Genomic DNA, 18,185 nt, shown 5'->3' with positions numbered 1-18,185 from the left:
GTCTGAACAATGCACTGTCGGAGCAATGCACTGTCGGAGCAATGCACTGTCGGAGCAATGCACTGTCGGAGCAATGCACTGTCGGAGCAATGCACTGTCTGAACAATGCACTGTCGGAGCAATGCACTGTCAGCGCAATGCACTGTCGGAGCAATGCACTGTCGGAGCAATGCACTGTCGGAGCAATGCACTGTCGGAGCAATGCACTGTCTGAACAATGCACTGTCGGAGCAATGCACTGTCAGCGCAATGCACTGTCGGAGCAATGCACTGTCGGTGCAATGCACTGTCGGAGCAATGCACTGTCTGAGCAATGCACTGTCGGAGCAATACACTGTCTGAACAATGCACTGTCGGAGCAATACACTGTCTGAGCAATGCACTGTCAGCGCAATGCACTGTCGGAGCAATGCACTGTCTGAACAATGCACTGTCGGAGCAATGCACTGTCGGAGCAATGCACTGTCGGAGCAATGCACTGTCGGAGCAATGCACTGTCGGAGCAATGCACTGTCGGAGCAATGCACTGTCTGAACAATGCACTGTCGGAGCAATGCACGGTCAGCGCAATGCACTGTCGGAGCAATGCACTGTCGGTGCAATGCACTGTCGGAGCAATGCACTGTCTGAACAATGCACTGTCGGAGCAATGCACTGTCGGAGCAATGCACGCCACTCCAGACTTTACCGTTAGGGATAGCGTGTGTGCAAATTACAATCTCCAACCAATGAGTGCGAATCCTGTCCTCCCACTGGGCACAAAATGGCGAACGAAGCGGTTACGCGAATGGAAGGGGAACTGATAACGACCAAACCACCACACGCAACCAACCGAACAACCAAACGAACATGGAGTTACATTAATAATAATAAGTGGCTAGTTAAGTGGCTGTTTTTTAAAAATCTTAGAAAATTCAAATTTGTGAAACATGAAGTATTTTAAATTATTAAGGAATAAATTAGATTAGTTTGAGTTACTTGTTGAGTAGAGTATTTTAAACCAAACGTCCTCTGTGCATAAAATATTTCAAGCGATTTATTCTGCATTCAAGGTTCTGTATCTTGAAGATTTAAACTATATACATCTCTGACTTTTGGGTGAAGGGCTCATGGGTTAGGACCAAGCAAGTGCAATAGATGATACAATTTGAAATCGATTTATTATGTACAAAATACCACTTTATACAGCTTATTAACGAAGCCACCTCCTAAGAATGATTGATGATGAAGTCAATACAAGTTGATGCATCAAAGTATACGGAAGAAACTCAGGTCAATCGTGAAATCTGAGTAATTGTGGTTGTATGAGACGCTCCAGTGTTCTGTGGTTGTACGAGCAATAAAGAAACATATATTAATATTTTGTTTCAAGTACTGTAGTTACATATAAAACCCTACATCAAAAGGATTTTGAAGAGTTGTTGCAGACAAATATGGATTCAAGAAAATACATACACTAAAACATTCAATATAAATTTGGCCATGGCTAGTAATGACAATTTAATTTAATGTAATTCTTTCTTACATTGACTAAATGCCAGTTGTTACAAGAGTACAGTTAATAACTACTAATAATATAACAAGTAGAAATATAAAATACATAATGATAAACACAAAAAATAGATATCCATAAAGTCAGCTACAGTAATTAGCTATTATATAACAAATACGTGAATTAGGATATTTGGAACTTATTAACAAGCAATAATTTAACAAGTAGAAGTATCATATATAAAATATATTTTCATGAAGAGAGGAGAAGAAACATGAAAATTTTTTAGGGCTTACGTTCATAAAATAGAAGTCCAGTAGAGGGAAAATCATTAGCCAACCAATACAGCTGAAGCGCAATACAGAATGCGTGGTGCTACAGACAACAAGAAGACACAGAAGATGAGTAACAAATCGCATAGTTCTCGATTAATCGTCAAATAAAAGCCACGATCACTTCACAGTTCTCCAAGTACTGTATTTCAACCCATAAGTGGGCAAGGGATCCCGAGGCTAAAGATTACTACAGTTGAATAATAATAATGGAATTGAATAAATAAAATAAATTGCTACCTACCTACTCAAAAAACAAAACAACAGCTACTGAAAAACAACCCAGAACACATTTTGCCTTCTGTTTCGCTTTAATTTTGCAAATAAAAAATGTCACATTCAAATCTCCCCTAAGAGCACGAGCCCAAAACATTTGCACAATGGACAAGATGTGGAGGAAAACAGTTTTTTTGACCCACTGTGAAGAGGGGAGGGGCAGATGCGTAGTGGACAGCTGAGTTGTCCAAAACTCGGACTTGGGCACAAGCCGGTCATCCCACTTTAGAAAAAATTACCTTATGTTTCAAAATTTTATTTTTTTACGTATTTTCAAAATACGAAAAAAAACCAGGTGGAAAAAATGCCTGCTACATTTTTTGGCAATATCTGGTTTTAAGCAAGATTTTATTAATTTCCCCGTGTACAAAGAATAAAAAAAATCATTTGACATAGACTTTTGCACATACTGTTGATTGTGCTAACTCTTTGAATACGTACGTAAGCATGTATTACTATAAAAATGTTTCTGCTTGTATGGGCTTTAAATTAAAAGATAATACCTTGGTTGGTTTTTTTTAGGGTTTGATAGTAAAAATACCCTAGTAAACATAAACAAAATTTAGTAAATAAAAAAATACCAACAAACCCTGATCACCAAAATGCAATGTTGTACAAAACAGCTTTAATGATTTTCCTTTATATCTTATATATTTTTAAAATAATTCGTTACCCCTGAATTAGTTTTAAAACCTCTTATTAGCTCCTATATTACTTTAGACAACGAAGTTAGTTTAAAACCCCTAACACAAAATTCATACAACGATTTTAATTCTACATTTTGAAACTGTTAAGTATATTAAACCACTCACACCCCAAGGGTGGAAAATGAACAGCTGAATAGCCACGTGGTATGTCTACCTCAGGACAAAGCGCAGATTATGGGCGAAAATAGCCAAAATATGGGACGTTGTTGGGACAGATGTCCGGTATAGTCATGCAGATCGGAATATCAGAGCAGCAGCTGACCGTTGAAATCCGGCGCGAAGGACCAAAAACTGGGCCTACTGCGAATCTGGGTCACATTTTGCATAAAGCCGGGGTGAATGTAAATAATTTCTACTTTTGAAATTCTGTTGTCGTGAGCAATAGTGAATTTTGTCTTAAGCAATGTAAATGATTTTGTAATCGTTTACTCTTTCTTATTATTTAGACATTAAAATCAGTTGTTTATTTCACATTGTAAATGACAGAACTATTATAACATATTTTTAGATACAAGTCAGGATGAAATTATTCTCAGTTATTATGTGAATCTAAATTCAATATAGTATATACTTTGTCTGACTGAAAAATGTTGATTTTGTGGAATTAATTCCAATATGAAAAGAATCCAATATATGTTATTGTATTGGATTGGTTTTAATCGTTGGAATCACTAAACCCAGACATCCTTTACACCAGCGTGGTTTCGGAGTACAATCTTTTAAAAAATTGTATTTTATGGAATAAGATTTATTGTAAATTAATTGAAAGTAAAAATATATATACTAGACAACAACAAAATTTTCTTTACAAGAGATATATAGATTTTATATTTCCTTAATCGTAAATAATACTGTAAATTTGTATAAATGCGGAACTAATATAGTTACAAAAGAACAAGTAATGCGTACATCAACTGAACTTTATTAATGTTGTAAGTATTACTTATTGTGAGAAAGTACAGTATAGTTTTTACTACATATTAGTTTCAGCAAAAGAGAAAAGGCTTTTGATCTACTCAGCAGAAACTTATTCTCACAAAATGATTAAAATAAATCTTACATAGTTAAAGATCATGTAAAACATAGGAATATGTGTTGTAATAAACCATCATACTGTTATAAAACATTGTGTTTCATATCGTATTGTTCTCTAATAAACAAGAAATGAAATTATTAAATTGAATCACTAAAAAAATATATATGATTAAATATATATAATTAAACCACTGTATATATATATATGAGTATAATGTATATATGAGTATGATATACCACTATATATTCTTTGGAGGTTTTGGGAGAGTATGATATACCGCTATATATTCTTTGGGGGTTTTGGGGCAGTTAATAATGTATGAAATGGTTACAACATTGATAAGATTGCTGTTTAACAATCATAATCCAAACATACGTGTATAAAGATAAAAATAACTGTACTAAATTTAAGCAAATTAAGGATACAAAAACTGTGTAATCGAATATAATAATTAGGTGCTATTTTTATGTTTTTATTATACCACTAATAAGCTGTTTTACAGCACAGATTAATGTTGCAGTTTATTTAGTATCTTTGATAGTTTGGTGTGATGTATAGTGATATCCTTATAATTCAGATACGGTATAAGCTTGTATCGACGTGAGGTTGGAAACTGTATTTTAATTGTCATGTCAAAACCACTCAAAATTCACTTTCAAAATTTAAGGAAACAAAACCTCAACACCTAAGTATAGTGAGATTATTTCAAACAAATTTAGTTAATGTTGATAATGAGTTATTATGACTACTTTTTATAAGTACTTTTTCTTGAGTAATTTAACCTAGCCTATTTCCTTCTGTATGTCATTTTTGTATTACTAATAAAATGAGAGAATAAGAGAATGGATGAAAAAGCTAAGATAGTTTATGTGGATATTAGAACAGACACTGATTTTTGATGATAAAAAGAAACAAATTACGTAACTGGCCCGAATTCTTAACATTTTGATATTTCCATTTAAGTAGTGATAAAAATGTTTACTTTCGGGACAGTGACATCATTTGTTTAAGGTTATGATCCATACACTTTCTATTTTAATATTCGTTAGTTTATTGGTTTACACACCTAAAACTAGATATTAGAGAATACATAATTAACAAATTATATGTATCTGTAAATCGTTTGTTCAACTGTCAAATCACAATGTAAATAAAACTAAGTTAATAGAAGGTTATCCATAAGCTCAAACTGTTTATCGAACAAACCCAAAACACGCATAACACATAAGCCTAAATACACACACAAAAAAAGTTCACAACATTATAAATGCTAAAAACTAATATCATAGAATATAGAGTAGATAGTATAGTCTACAGCATTTTATTTTACAATTCCACACAACAGACTAAAATCAAATGCAATGACTTGCACAACCTGCGGCAAGTTTATTTAGTTTATGAATAAATCTGTTTATACGAAGAAAGTGAGATCCTATAGCCATTGCCTGTATCTGACTCCCAAGTTTTCTAAATTAAGCTTATGTGAATTACTTTATCGATAGATTTTTGTGGAAATAGTGGGACAATTAAATTATTCACACGATGATTTTTATTATTTGTACAACCTTTTAGTGTACAGTTTTAAATCTTACTTAGTATGTGTCTGAAATAGACCTTAAAATATATTTTTTTCACATTCAAGATAACTTAATTATGCCTAATCCCTTTGTTAAACCGTTTTGTTCTCACACTTTACTAGTAGACTACTATCGCCACCGGAATCATTAATCCCAATGGTTTTTATTAAGAGATAGCTGCTACTTGCATCTTCTTATGTAATTGAATTTGAATACCGAAACTAATAGGAAGGAGTTTACACATAGCATCCTATTGTAAAGTCTAAAGCTTATTTTACATGTGTTTCATGCATGGTTAATGTCTTGAATTAATTAAAAAAAACTGAGGGGGTTAACTATAACATTTATTACAACATGGCATTGTAAAACTGTTGAACTTAGACGTACGAAGGACGGGTACTCTGCTAGTAAAATCAATTAAGCAGCGTAAGCCCATACATAGATAACAATTTTGTTTTTCTATCACCAGTCAATATTGTCCTGTCAGTCTAAGCACAATTCCTAGTAACTTTATCCTGTCATCTCGCAATTTCCTTCGTATTTGCACTGTCCATCTCCCTTTGATGAATCACGCCGACAAAATGGCGGAAATATAAAACAAAATCTACAAAGGGCGCCGCCCCCTCCCCCACTCGGGGATGATTGGTGCTAAACCTCTGAATTAAGTAAAAACTTGTGTACCGCTCTGGGTGGTGACTCATCGAGACGACATTTTGTCAGCCAGTCCCATCGGTCGTTAACGTTAAGTGTTAGATACAAACATAAAAAATTGATATTCGTTTTTTATTTATTTAATTGTTTTTTTTTGGGGGGGGGGATACGCCATTAAAAGAAAATGTCACATAAAACCACGAATACTTGAACAGACAGAACCGATATGAATCATAAACATAAACAATTTTTATTACTGTAGTAAAGGATTCTCAAATATATTTGAAAACAAGATTTTGAGGAAAGTGTACGGACCAATTTTTGAGGATGGACAATGGAGATCGAGACATAATTGGGAACTAAGAGAATTATTTAAGGATCCGGATATTGTCGCTGAGGTACGGAGCAGAAGACTGAGATGGGCAGGGCATATTCTGAGAAAAGATGACAACTCCCTATCAAAGAACATCTTGAGGAATAACTCAGAAGGTAGAAGACCCCTTGGAAGACCGAAACTTATGGTTCGACCAAGTGGAGAAAGACCTGAGGAAGCTAGGGAGAAGGAAGGAAGATGCAAGAAGCAGAGACCTATGGAGGCAGTGTGTTGGGGAGGCCAAGTACCATCTAGGGTACCAGTGGCCACAGCAGTAAGTAAGTAAAGGATTCGGGCCAGTAACGTCATTTGTTTATGTTATGATCCATACCGGTTCTGGTCAAGTATTCGTGTTTAAAACACATTAAAAAAGTATTCTTACTAGTTTTACTGATATAGATGAACACATCTTTTGAACACCTACATCTAGGTTTAGAATAAAAGAGCACGTAGTTTAATCTTTACCGAGGATTCCCTGAGCCACAAAGTGCACTGAAGCAGATTTATGTCAAATGCGCTAACTGTTTTAACATAGTCAGACTTCACAGTACCATTTAACTGAAGCATGATTTGAAATCAAATAATAAGTCGACAATACCTCTGTAAATGGCATAAAAACCAATCAATTGCTAATTTGATTACTACGTTAGTCTATGTTACCACCTATCATTAATCTGTCGAGTATCGACTCGGTTGTATTGGGAAAAAATTTTATTATAGCTAATAAATATAGGCCTATCTGAGATGTATACTTTAGTATCCAAAGTCAACGGTAAAATCTTGGCATTACATTTCATAAAGCACCACTTCTTAATGCTCTCATGCTTTGTACTTAGCCCTTTAGTTACGTCATTTCAACCAATTATGACATCTATAGGTCAATCTAACTACACATTAAATACCCAAATGCAACTTTCCTACTTCACAGGCCTTCAAAGACCTAGTGTTTTATATTAATTTATAGAGAAAGGTTTTGTTTACAAATAACAAACATGTTTAGTTTATAACAGACGAATTATTTGTATCAAATGTAGGCCTATACTAAAAAGCTGTTGAGTAAACAGTATATTTCGTACCTAGGGCCGAAAATGAGGTTTTGCCGGCTCGAGATAGTTTTCAACTAAATATATATATTTAGTTGAACGAGAAAAATTCTATGATTAATTTTTCTATATAATTTATATATAGACTATATACATGTCCGTTAGCGCGATAAATCAAGCAAAAACTATCCGATTTTGATGAAATTTAGTACATACGTGTAAACTTAAATTTATTCGAATGAGTTCGAGAACCAGCATGATCGGAATAAGGGAACGAGGTTTTATGGGAGGGTTAATGGGGTAAAAATTGATTCTTTCCATTTTTGACACTGAAAATACAAAATTTCACAATTTCTTTCCAACACATTTTGTAGAGATTAAAAAAGTAGCCTAATTAATTTCGTATATTGAAGCGATGTTGTATGCCTAACGGTTAAGGATTGTAAAAAACAACTGTAATTAAATTTCCCACGTTATTCTTGTGGAGAATAAAAAAAAAACTGTTGTAGTTTGCTTGTATATGGTCAATTTTGGCAATGTTGTTTATTTTATTCTAAGCTATCAACATTAAAAAAAAAAAAAAAAAAAAAAAAAACACCTCATAACCTTCCCTGTAACAGCAAACCTAAGTACTCATTAAAACTAATATGATTTAAATAGGAAATGAATCTGATAATTTTAAGGGTATATTTTAGTAGAAATCCAGCCTGGTAAATGGAAATTCGCTTAGTCTGCAGGTTTGCTGCGGCGGGGGTATTTTAAATATAACTCTCAGTTTTAGTAAGCTACAGGTAAAGATGCTTGGCTTGACTAAAATTGAAGAATTAGGGTAAACATCTTTTCAATGAAGCATCAATATTAAGTAATTAATGCTATTGACACTAAGGTATGTTGTTGGATTCCTTTGGACCAATCATCGATTTACATTATTTTTAAACGCATATCAGTTCTACATATACACTGTAAGGCTTCCTAGGAAATTTAAACCCCTTATCTAAATGTAAAGAAACTAATTAACATTAACCATTATTTAAAAAGACCATTATTTAACAAGAAATGTCAAATTTTTTTTTTATTCTAAAATTAATAACAGATGCCAACTATTTTATACAGCAAATATAAAGAGCAGCAGTATTTTCTTCCGCTTTCAGCTCGTAATGGCATAATATAAGTGTTGTGCCCTTAAATATATTAAATTAAAACCCATTTTGTTAGAGCCACTTCTTTCATTGTATTTAATAACAAAAACCAAAACTTAAAAGTAAACATGAAACAATAATATATCAAACCAGATGACAAGCAAATAAACAAACTATTAATGTAGACCTCAGGACATCTCCCTCTTAAAGTTCTTCTATGAACCTCTTGGCAGGTTTAACAATTCTGGTAGGTCTGTGTATGGTTGAAGAATGATTATGTAGGTTGGATCTTGGTGTATGTGTCTGTCTTGGAGGAAGTGTCTGTGTAAGGGGGTTTTCTTTATCAGGATTTTCTCTTTCTCCAGAGGAGAACATAGGGAATAAGAATTTTGCATTCCTGATATATCTTCCTCCCTTTTTTGTTTCAACGTTATATTTCCTGTTCTCTAACTTCTCCTTGATTACCCCTTCTTCTCTTCGGTCCGATACCCAAACTTTAGCGTTTTCTGGGTAATCCTTGACCTGGGTCACTCTATGTCTTTTATTGAACTGTTGTTCCTGTTTCCTCTTTTCTTCCATTTGTCTAAGTCTATATCTATTGTGATTTGGAATGGCTGGAAGTAGAGTTGCTTTATTCATTGGTAGATTTGTTCTTAAAATCCGTCCCATTAATAGTTGTGATGGGCTATATCCACATTCCTTTGGCGTCGTATTGTATGCCAATAAGCCCAGATGTCTATCCTTACACTTCTTTAATATGTTTTTGAAGATTTTCACACCACTTTCAGCTTGACCATTGCACTGATGATGGTATGGTGAACTAGTTTCCACTGTGAAGTCGTATTCTGATTTGAATAGTTCCCATTCTTCTGATAGAAATTGCACACCTGAGTCTGATCTAATTGACTCGGGGATGCCATGTTTTTCAAACGATGTCTTCATTGATTTAATCAATATTGCCGTTGAACAGTTAGATACCTTATATACATCGATGTATTTGGAATAATAATCCATGAGAATTATGTATTTATCATTGTTGAATTCACAAAAATCTACTCCGATTTTCTGCCAGGGTCTTTCAGGAACCTCTGTAGGAATCATAGGATGGCGAGGAGGCACTCTGTCAGCAATGCATTGCGGGCAATAGGTTACTTTTTGTTCGATGTGATGATTAATTTTGGGCCACCATACTGACATTTTAGCCCTTTCTTTACATCTTTTAATACCTTGATGACCTTGATGAATATTATCTAACATTTCTTTTCTCAAGGATGGAGGAATCACTATTTGATTATTTCTCATAAGTATATCTTCATTGATCGACAATTCTGCTTGATGATCCCAGTATTCTTTTAATCTTTCATTTAATAGGTTCTTATTTTTAGGCCATCCTTGAATTGTAATATCTAACAATTCCTGTAATTCTTCTCTTTGATTTTTTATTATTACATCTAATTTATTAGATGATACTGGGATTGATTGAACTACTGTTCTTACACATGCTTCTGCTTCTTCTGCAAGTTTCTCAATATCTTCCTCTTCAGTTTTGTTGATTGGCGCTCTTGATAACGTGTCGGCAGTTGTTAATTGTTTTCCTGGTACCCACAATATGTCGTACGAATATCTCATTAATCTCATTTTAAATCTCTGAACTCTTAGCGGCAGTTCATCCAAACCCTTACTACTTAAAAGAGGAATCAGAGGTTTATGATCAGTTTGAATTTGAAACTTCAATCCTGTTATAAAATTTTTGAAACGTTCACATGCCCATACTATTGCATAAGCCTCCTTTTCAATTTGTGCATATTTCCGTTGAGTCGGTGTTAAGCTCTTTGATGCGTAGGCCACAGGTTTTAAATGTCCTTGATGTTCTTGCAAAAGTGTTGCACCCAAACCATAAGCTGATGAATCGGCCGAAATTATAGTTCTCCTTTTCAAATTGAATGGTATTAAGGCAGGAGTTGTTTGTAAACTCTTTAAGGCTGTTTTAAATGATTGTTCTTGACTAGGACCCCAAACAAAAGCCCTATCTTTTTTTAGTAGTTCCCTCAGTGGTTGAATGATATCAGCAAGGTTTTCTATGAATTTTCCGACATGATTCAACATCCCTAGAAATCTCCTAACACTTCCCACATCACTGGGTGTGGGGAAATCGATTATTGCTTGTAAGTGTTTGGGATCTGCTTGAATCATACCAGAAGAAATAATGTGACCTAAGAATGAAATCTTTGTTTTTCCTATTTCACACTTGTCATTTAAGGTAACTCCTTCTTTTTCCAATTCTTGTAACACTCGGTCTAGTCTGCTGTCATGCTCGGGTTTACTTTCTCCGGTAATTAAAATATCATCCATATAACACAAAATTCCTGGGATGTCTCCAATAATACTTTTCATCCTGTTACAAAATATTTCCGGGGCTGTTGAAATTCCGAAGGGAAGTCTTTTAAAACAAAATCTACCAAATGGTGTTATAAATGTTGTCAATTTTGAGTAACCCTCATCTAGCGGTATTTGCCAAAACCCCGAATTAGCATCTAATTTTGAATACCATTTGGAATTCCCTAGACATCCAAGTAAGTCCTCAACAGTATTAAAAACGTTATTTTCTCTCTGTAAATGGTTGTTTAAAGCTGAAGGATCAATGCATATTCTTACACTGCCATTAGGTTTAGGTCTTACCACCATTGGATGACACCACTCCGTAGGTCCGCAAACTTCTTCAATGATTCCCGCTTCAACCATTCTTTTAAGTTCATTTTTCACTTTTTCTCTTAATGGAATAGGTATGTTTCTAGGAGTTTTTAACTCCATCGGTACCGCATTTTGTTTCAGTTTAAGTTGAGCTCCTTTCTTCATCTTACCAATCCCATTAAATAAACTTGGATATTTATTCTTGATCTTCTGTAGGTCTGTGTTGATATTCTGGTTGCTACAATATTCACTTGACTGAATGTCATTTTTAACTCCTCTGATGACCCTTAAGAACCCTAGGGCTGAGATGCATGGTTTCCCAATCAATGCTTCCTCTTGACCATCGATCACATATATTGTTTGACGAGTTGTTTTATTCTTATACTGAATTACACCTTCAAATTTACCTAAAACTGTTAAATACTTCCCCCCAGGTGTTTTTAAAACAATGTTTGATTTAGTCAATAATTTGTTTCTAGCCATTCTTGGAGGCACAATCGTCACGTCGGCTCCACTGTCAATCTTGAAATGTTCCAATTTCCCATCAAGTTTTACATCAATTTCAAATTCATTCTGTTTATTGTAGTTCCTTGTTGTCGCTCTTATTTTCTTAACTTCAGCTCTGTTAATGTAATACCCGTCCTCGCTTCTATTATCCTGTTCCAATCTGTTCTCGGTATTTTCCTTAATTTGATTCAGGGTTGGGTTTCTGTATTTATTGTTCTGATTTCTGTATTTATTATTCTGTCTCTTTTTACAACATCGGCTGAAGTGTCCTTGCAATCCACAGTAGTAGCATTCAATATTCTGAGCAGGACATTCCTCCTTAGGATGCCTCTGTCCTCCACAGTAAAAACAATTAGAAGTATATTGTCTTATGTTTTGTTTCAAGTTCGGATGTTTTTTCACTTGGTCTATTTCTGCAAAATCTTGTTCTCTTGATCTGTTAACAGTAATTTGTTGGTTCTTTATAATTTCACTTTGTTTCAATCTATTTATTGTTTCATGCAAGGTTAGGTCAGCCATCAGTTGAAGTTCCTTAGATAACTTTGAATCTGTTATTCCAACAATGAGTTTATCCCTAATAAGGCTGTCTTTCATGTCTTTGTAATCACATGAAGAAGCTAATTTATGTACATCTGTTATAAAATCGGATATCGGTTCATTTTGCTTTTGTACTCGTTGATTGAATTTCGCTCTCTCATAGGTCAAATTCACCCTTGGTGTAAAATACTTATTAAGTTTTTCCACCACTTTATCATAAGTCTTTTCATCTTCTTCTGTTACTCCTGCTGCTATTAATACATTTTCTGCATTATCACCCATGGATATTATAAGGAAATTTACTTGCTTTTCTCCATCTATTTGATCTAAATTGGTAGCATTTCTGTACCTATTGAACTTTTTTAACCATGGGCCCCAATCCTCTGGTTTAAAGGAGTATTTATCAATGAAGCCCAATGTTGCTGAATGTTGTGTCATTTTAGATGTTTGTCTTCTTACTGTTATATCTGAGTTTTCTGAGTCTGACATTGTAATGCAGCATATATATTAGACACCCTGTTACTCAATTTATTGGGTCTTTACCGCTGCCACCATGTTGTGCCCTTAAATATATTAAATTAAAACCCATTTTGTTAGAGCCACTTCTTTCATTGTATTTAATAACAAAAACCAAAACTTAAAAGTAAACATGAAACAATAATATATCAAACCAGATGACAAGCAAATAAACAAACTATTAATGTAGACCTCAGGACAATAAGAGCTTATATGATTTTGGATTAATATCCAAAAGTAACTTGCCTAGTCGACACAAAAATGTTATGATCAACCTGGTATACAATACTAAGCCGTTTTTACGAACGTGTTTTTATTCCTCCCTCATTTCATTATCAATTTTAACATTCAAGGCAGTTATTCCCATGGCAACGTTGTGATTCAGACAGTATAAGTAAAATTAGTAATTTGACATGGTATGTAGGCTAATAGGCTACATTTGGGTAATAATACAGCCATACTGAGTGAGATTTGTGTCATAGAAAAATGCAGATATATAGTTCAGCTATGTAAGTTAAACATTATTTGTTCTAAAAAATGTTTTGTTCACGAAAATTGTATTTTATTAGTGCATTTTTTTAAATATGTACTTTATGTCCAACAAATCTTTAATATCCTTCTTATTAGATTCTATATCATTACGATATTTCAAAATTTTAATCATTTGTGCAACCAACCGTTTACTGTTAAACCAACCATGCATGGGGATAGTTTTTTCACCCACAACATTGGGGGTCCATCTTTTGGGTGGTCAGTAATTATAAAATAATCATAATTAGTGAAATCTTACGGTACGTCAATAGTGGTGGGGGTGGTTTGGTAGACTGTGTTTACTCAAATTTGGGACCAAAGCAGCTGCCCATTGCCCATATGGGTACAATAGCCCCACTTCCGCTGGACCCCGGCATAGCTGAAATTATAATACTCAGCGGTTTCTCCCTTTTTCAATTAGTTTACGTGCCCCGCTCTTGCCCAAAATGCAAATAAACAATTGTATATAGGTTACACATACATTTAGCTCAACCAGATTCAAAGTTGGGGCAGAATGTATGTTATCATTTCCTGTGGACACCAAAACCGTGTAGTGTTGATCCACTTCAAAACGCCAGTTTTCGATGTCAGGTCAGAAAAGAAAGAATTGAGACAGTGACAGTGACGCACACTTAGGTCTGGGTGCTTACCTGTCCACATGCAAAACCATCGATGTATATAACCTTTTACATCGATGTGCAAAACTAAGGTTTCAACCACTTGGTATAGGTGTTATTTTCGAATTACAATAAATATATTCATTACTATGGGACAGAACAAGCTCATAAATTGGCAGCCATGCATCCTTTAATTCGTTACCGATAAGGCGATAAGGACTTAAGCATTATTGCTGTGTGGCTAAAAACGGATTACAATTATTTGGAATTTGTGAATATGTTATCAATTTTAGCGAATTTCCCTATAGGGAAGTAGCTATTACCGTAGGTCTCATGGTAAGACTTAGGCCCGGGACCTATTTACATTTTCATTTTGATGTCCCCAGAGGCCAAAAACACCATTCGTTAAAATTTTTATATATGTATATATATATATATATATATATATATATATATATATAGGTATATATATAGATTTATATATATATATATGTGTCCGTGAACACGATAACTTGAGTAATTTTTATCCGATTTTGATGAAATTTGGTTTGAAGGTGTAAGGCGGGATAAACTTGAATGAGTTCGCGATCCAGCATGATAGGACTATGGGAACAGGGTTTTATGGGGTAAAAATTGGTTTTTTTCATTTTTGACCCTCAAAACACAAAATTTCCCAATTTTTCTCTAAACCTTCTTAAAGAGCTTAAAAAAACAAACAATTCAGTATATCAAAGTGTTTTTGTACGGTTATTGGTTACGGAGAAAACTAAAAAAATGGTAAATTTAAAAGTCCCATGTTATTCTTATGGAGAATATTGTAAAATGTTATAGTTTGCTTGTTTATGGATATATTTTGATCAAACTTGGCAAATTTTTTTATTTTATAGTAAGCTATCGATATTTTACTAAAAACACACTTTATTAGTTTCCTTGTAGCAGCAAACCTAGGTACTCGTTAAACCTAATGTTATTTAAATAAATCAATTGAAAATCAATTCAGCCAAATGGAAATTCGCTTAGACGGCAGGTTTGCTGCGGCGGGGGTATTATTATATAGCTATAGCTTGAAGAACGAGAATTCCTGACAATTCCAGGATTGGTAGAGTAGGCCTAACATTGAACATTTCATAGTGTCCTCGACACTCTAAATTCAATTAACAATAAAGAATTATTTGTCAAATACATATGAAATGTGTTATCGTTTTATGTTTTTCATCTATATTTACAAATCTCGCCTGGAAGAACGCCAATTCCATTACGGAGCACTGCGTATTTTAACACCTCCAATTGTGTACTGCCTTTTTCTAACGAAACTTTCTTTAAACTAATAGACTATCTTTATCTAAACGGTGTGCTCAGCATTTGTCAAAAATCTTGTCGGAAATGACACCCAAAAAACAACCCTGCAAAAAATGGCCTCGCACGTGTCACGGATACGAGGGACTTTTTTGCAATTTTTGGGCACAATGAGCGCACCGGTCAACAAATTTGATTGGGGGAGGTCCAGTACTGCCCGGTGATGATAAGCCCTCTTAGAGGGGGGCACGTGCCCGGGGGGATTGATTGAAAAAAATATACTCTCGATGGACTTGTTTAGTGTCACGGCTTTGACATGGGGGAGGGCGCAATGGCGGACAATTGCTGTTGATTGACACATTCATAAATGGCGAACAAAACAATGCCAGCAATACAACGGATTGTTTAACTTAAAATTATGTGTTGTTTAAAAACACGGTTGATTATACTAATGTTGATTAGGGAATACAAAAATTGCAAACATACTCAACAGTCAAAACGTCAGAATTAAATTAATTTAAATTAGGAGATCCGTAGTCATCCCTAATCAAAACTATAACGTGTGATTGAATTGAGTTAGAAGTTGAAAAACTGATCAAACCATAAATATATTTTAAGTTACTCTGCTAACAAGAAAAACAATATGATGCCTATAGCTTGAGTATGAGAAACTCAGAAACTACATATTTCTTTATACAAATGATAAAACCGTTGAGAAGGTAAATAAATAAGTAAATTCTAGTTAGTTTTAGGATGAAAATAAATCGATTGAACATGTAATACATTTTTAATGTAAATATATTTATCACCTAATTACTATTTTTTCTAAACTCGAAATATTCTATTAAAGCTTCTTCATTTAAGATTCATCACACACAAAGGCCAACAACTTGATTAGTTATCCAATGTTTCAGTAAATTTCCCATATAGGGAATAAGCTGTTGCCGTAGGTTTCAGGGTAAGTCCAAGACCCGTGACCGATTTATTTTTTCGTTTTGATGTCTCCAAGAGGTCAAAACCATCACTCGTTCAAATTCATATACATATTATATTTCGTCTAGATTCGTAGAGAAGGATGAACAATGAAATATGAAACAGTGCTAATTTCCGTTTATTATATATAGGTTTCCAAGCAAAGAATAGAAAAAATGAACAAAAATAATATGAAAGTAAACTATTTACAAATAAATGAATTTTGAATGATAACATGCAATTGGAAACAGATCAGAGGAATAATTAAGGTTTTAAGTACTTACTGTTTAGCTTAGGATTTTGATTTGGATCAATTTTGTGAAGGGCCTTAAGGGTACGGAAGGGTGTACTGTTTTCTAAAAAGAGAATTTAATAATATTAAGTGAACAAATGAGTGCAAATAAAGAATTTTATACTGGAAAGATTATACTTTATATCTGTTCTATTAATTTTATTTAAATTTTATAAATTTTGGCAGAGCCCATATTATGACTGGATAACTAATTTGTTCTGAAATTAATCAACAAGCGTGTTAGTAACTAAATATTTCTGTTTTGTGGCGAAAGATTTTGCGTAGTTTGATTAGTGCACATTGTTGAATTAATCCTTCCATTATACGTATAATGGAAGGATTAATTCGTACGATACCAAGTGTACAACAGCTAGGCGTTGAACTGGTATACCTGAGTTTGCAGGCAAGAGTACACGTTTAAATATTCTTAGAATTAAGTGTTCTAGTTGTTAAATTGATATTAAATGCTGCACTAAAACACTAGAGTTTACAAGATAATGTTTAAAAAATAATGTTGACAGCAAAAGATTTAGTAATTTTACTATTAACTCCGGTGTGAACGTGAGTTAAAAAGTGCCATAAACATCATACACATTCTTGGGGAAAAAGAACATTTCTGTTGTGAACCCTGAAAACCGTTATCTATGGTTAAACATATTTGGAAAACCACTAACCTAGCGTTTTTGTTATTGTAGTCTAAGCCTGTTTAAAATCCATGTTGTCAACTCCAGCGTAAAACGTGGCTTTAGTGTTTATTTATGAAAAGTAAAATAAACATGTCAACCATACGTTGAAGGTTGAACAACGGAAATTATAGCTCACGTATGTTGCTAGATGCTACAGCCATAACCAACGACCACGACCAACGACCAAACCATCACCATCTAACAACGACCAACGATCACGTAAGGTCTTAGTGGACGTTTAGCCAAACTAACTACACAAGCTACATACAGTATGCTAATTATAATAAAATACAATACAGTATACTCCTCATATAATCATATACAAAGCTTTCTATATAATACAAAATGTCCGACTACAACAGTAGGCCTTAAGTCTGTTTTGCGGTTCTAGTTCACATTTTGTTTCCAGTTAATTTAGAAAACTACTACAGTATTGTCTTCTCACTTCTCGTACTGTAATCAAAGGGAAAATCGTTAGTTCTCCTCTAAAATTAAAAGTTGATAGGCACAACACTCGATTTAAATCAGCGAACTTGGTTGAATAACTGATCCAAAGAACCATTAAAATTTATATTTTTTCTTTCAGTTTTCCATACTACAACTTCAATCATTAACGGGGTTTGAAAAAGTTGTCTTTTTTTATCGCTTCGGTTAAGTTTTGAGTCGGTGTGAGAACGACAGAAGTTATTGATAAAATTGTCATTAGTACACACTGGCTGTGGATCAGTACACACTGGCTGTGGATCAGTACACACTGGCTGTGGATCAGTACACACAGTACACAATGGCTGTGGATCAGCACAACTACGTCCATTTCCATATTAAAAATAGCTCCGTTATAATACGATTAATGTAAACACTGATGCTAACAAATAATTTACAATTAAACGTTTTTATAGTGGGCAAAAAGATAA

At 34.0% G+C, this 18,185-nt stretch overlaps 1 protein-coding gene across 1 annotated transcript; it reads right to left on the bottom strand.

Annotated features, from left to right (window-relative positions):
- Window positions 1-9,399: 9,399 nt before the first annotated feature.
- On the bottom strand, window positions 9,400-12,850 carry LOC128985030 (uncharacterized). Its single transcript, XM_054404405.1, has 2 exons — window positions 11,282-12,850; window positions 9,400-9,495 (listed from the first exon to the last, which is right to left on the bottom strand). Exons 1-2 carry the CDS (start codon window positions 12,848-12,850, stop codon window positions 9,400-9,402), a joined length of 1,665 nt encoding a protein of 554 aa, XP_054260380.1.
- Between the last annotated feature and the right edge of the window lie 5,335 nt (window positions 12,851-18,185).

The sequence above is a fragment of the Macrosteles quadrilineatus genome, unplaced genomic scaffold (assembly GCF_028750875.1).
Source record: "Macrosteles quadrilineatus isolate MER2022 unplaced genomic scaffold, UCM_ALF_1.0 Scaffold_2__2_contigs__length_208266976, whole genome shotgun sequence".
Taxonomy (NCBI): Eukaryota; Metazoa; Arthropoda; class Insecta; order Hemiptera; family Cicadellidae; genus Macrosteles; species Macrosteles quadrilineatus.
This window is presented reverse-complemented; position numbering and strand designations above follow the sequence as displayed.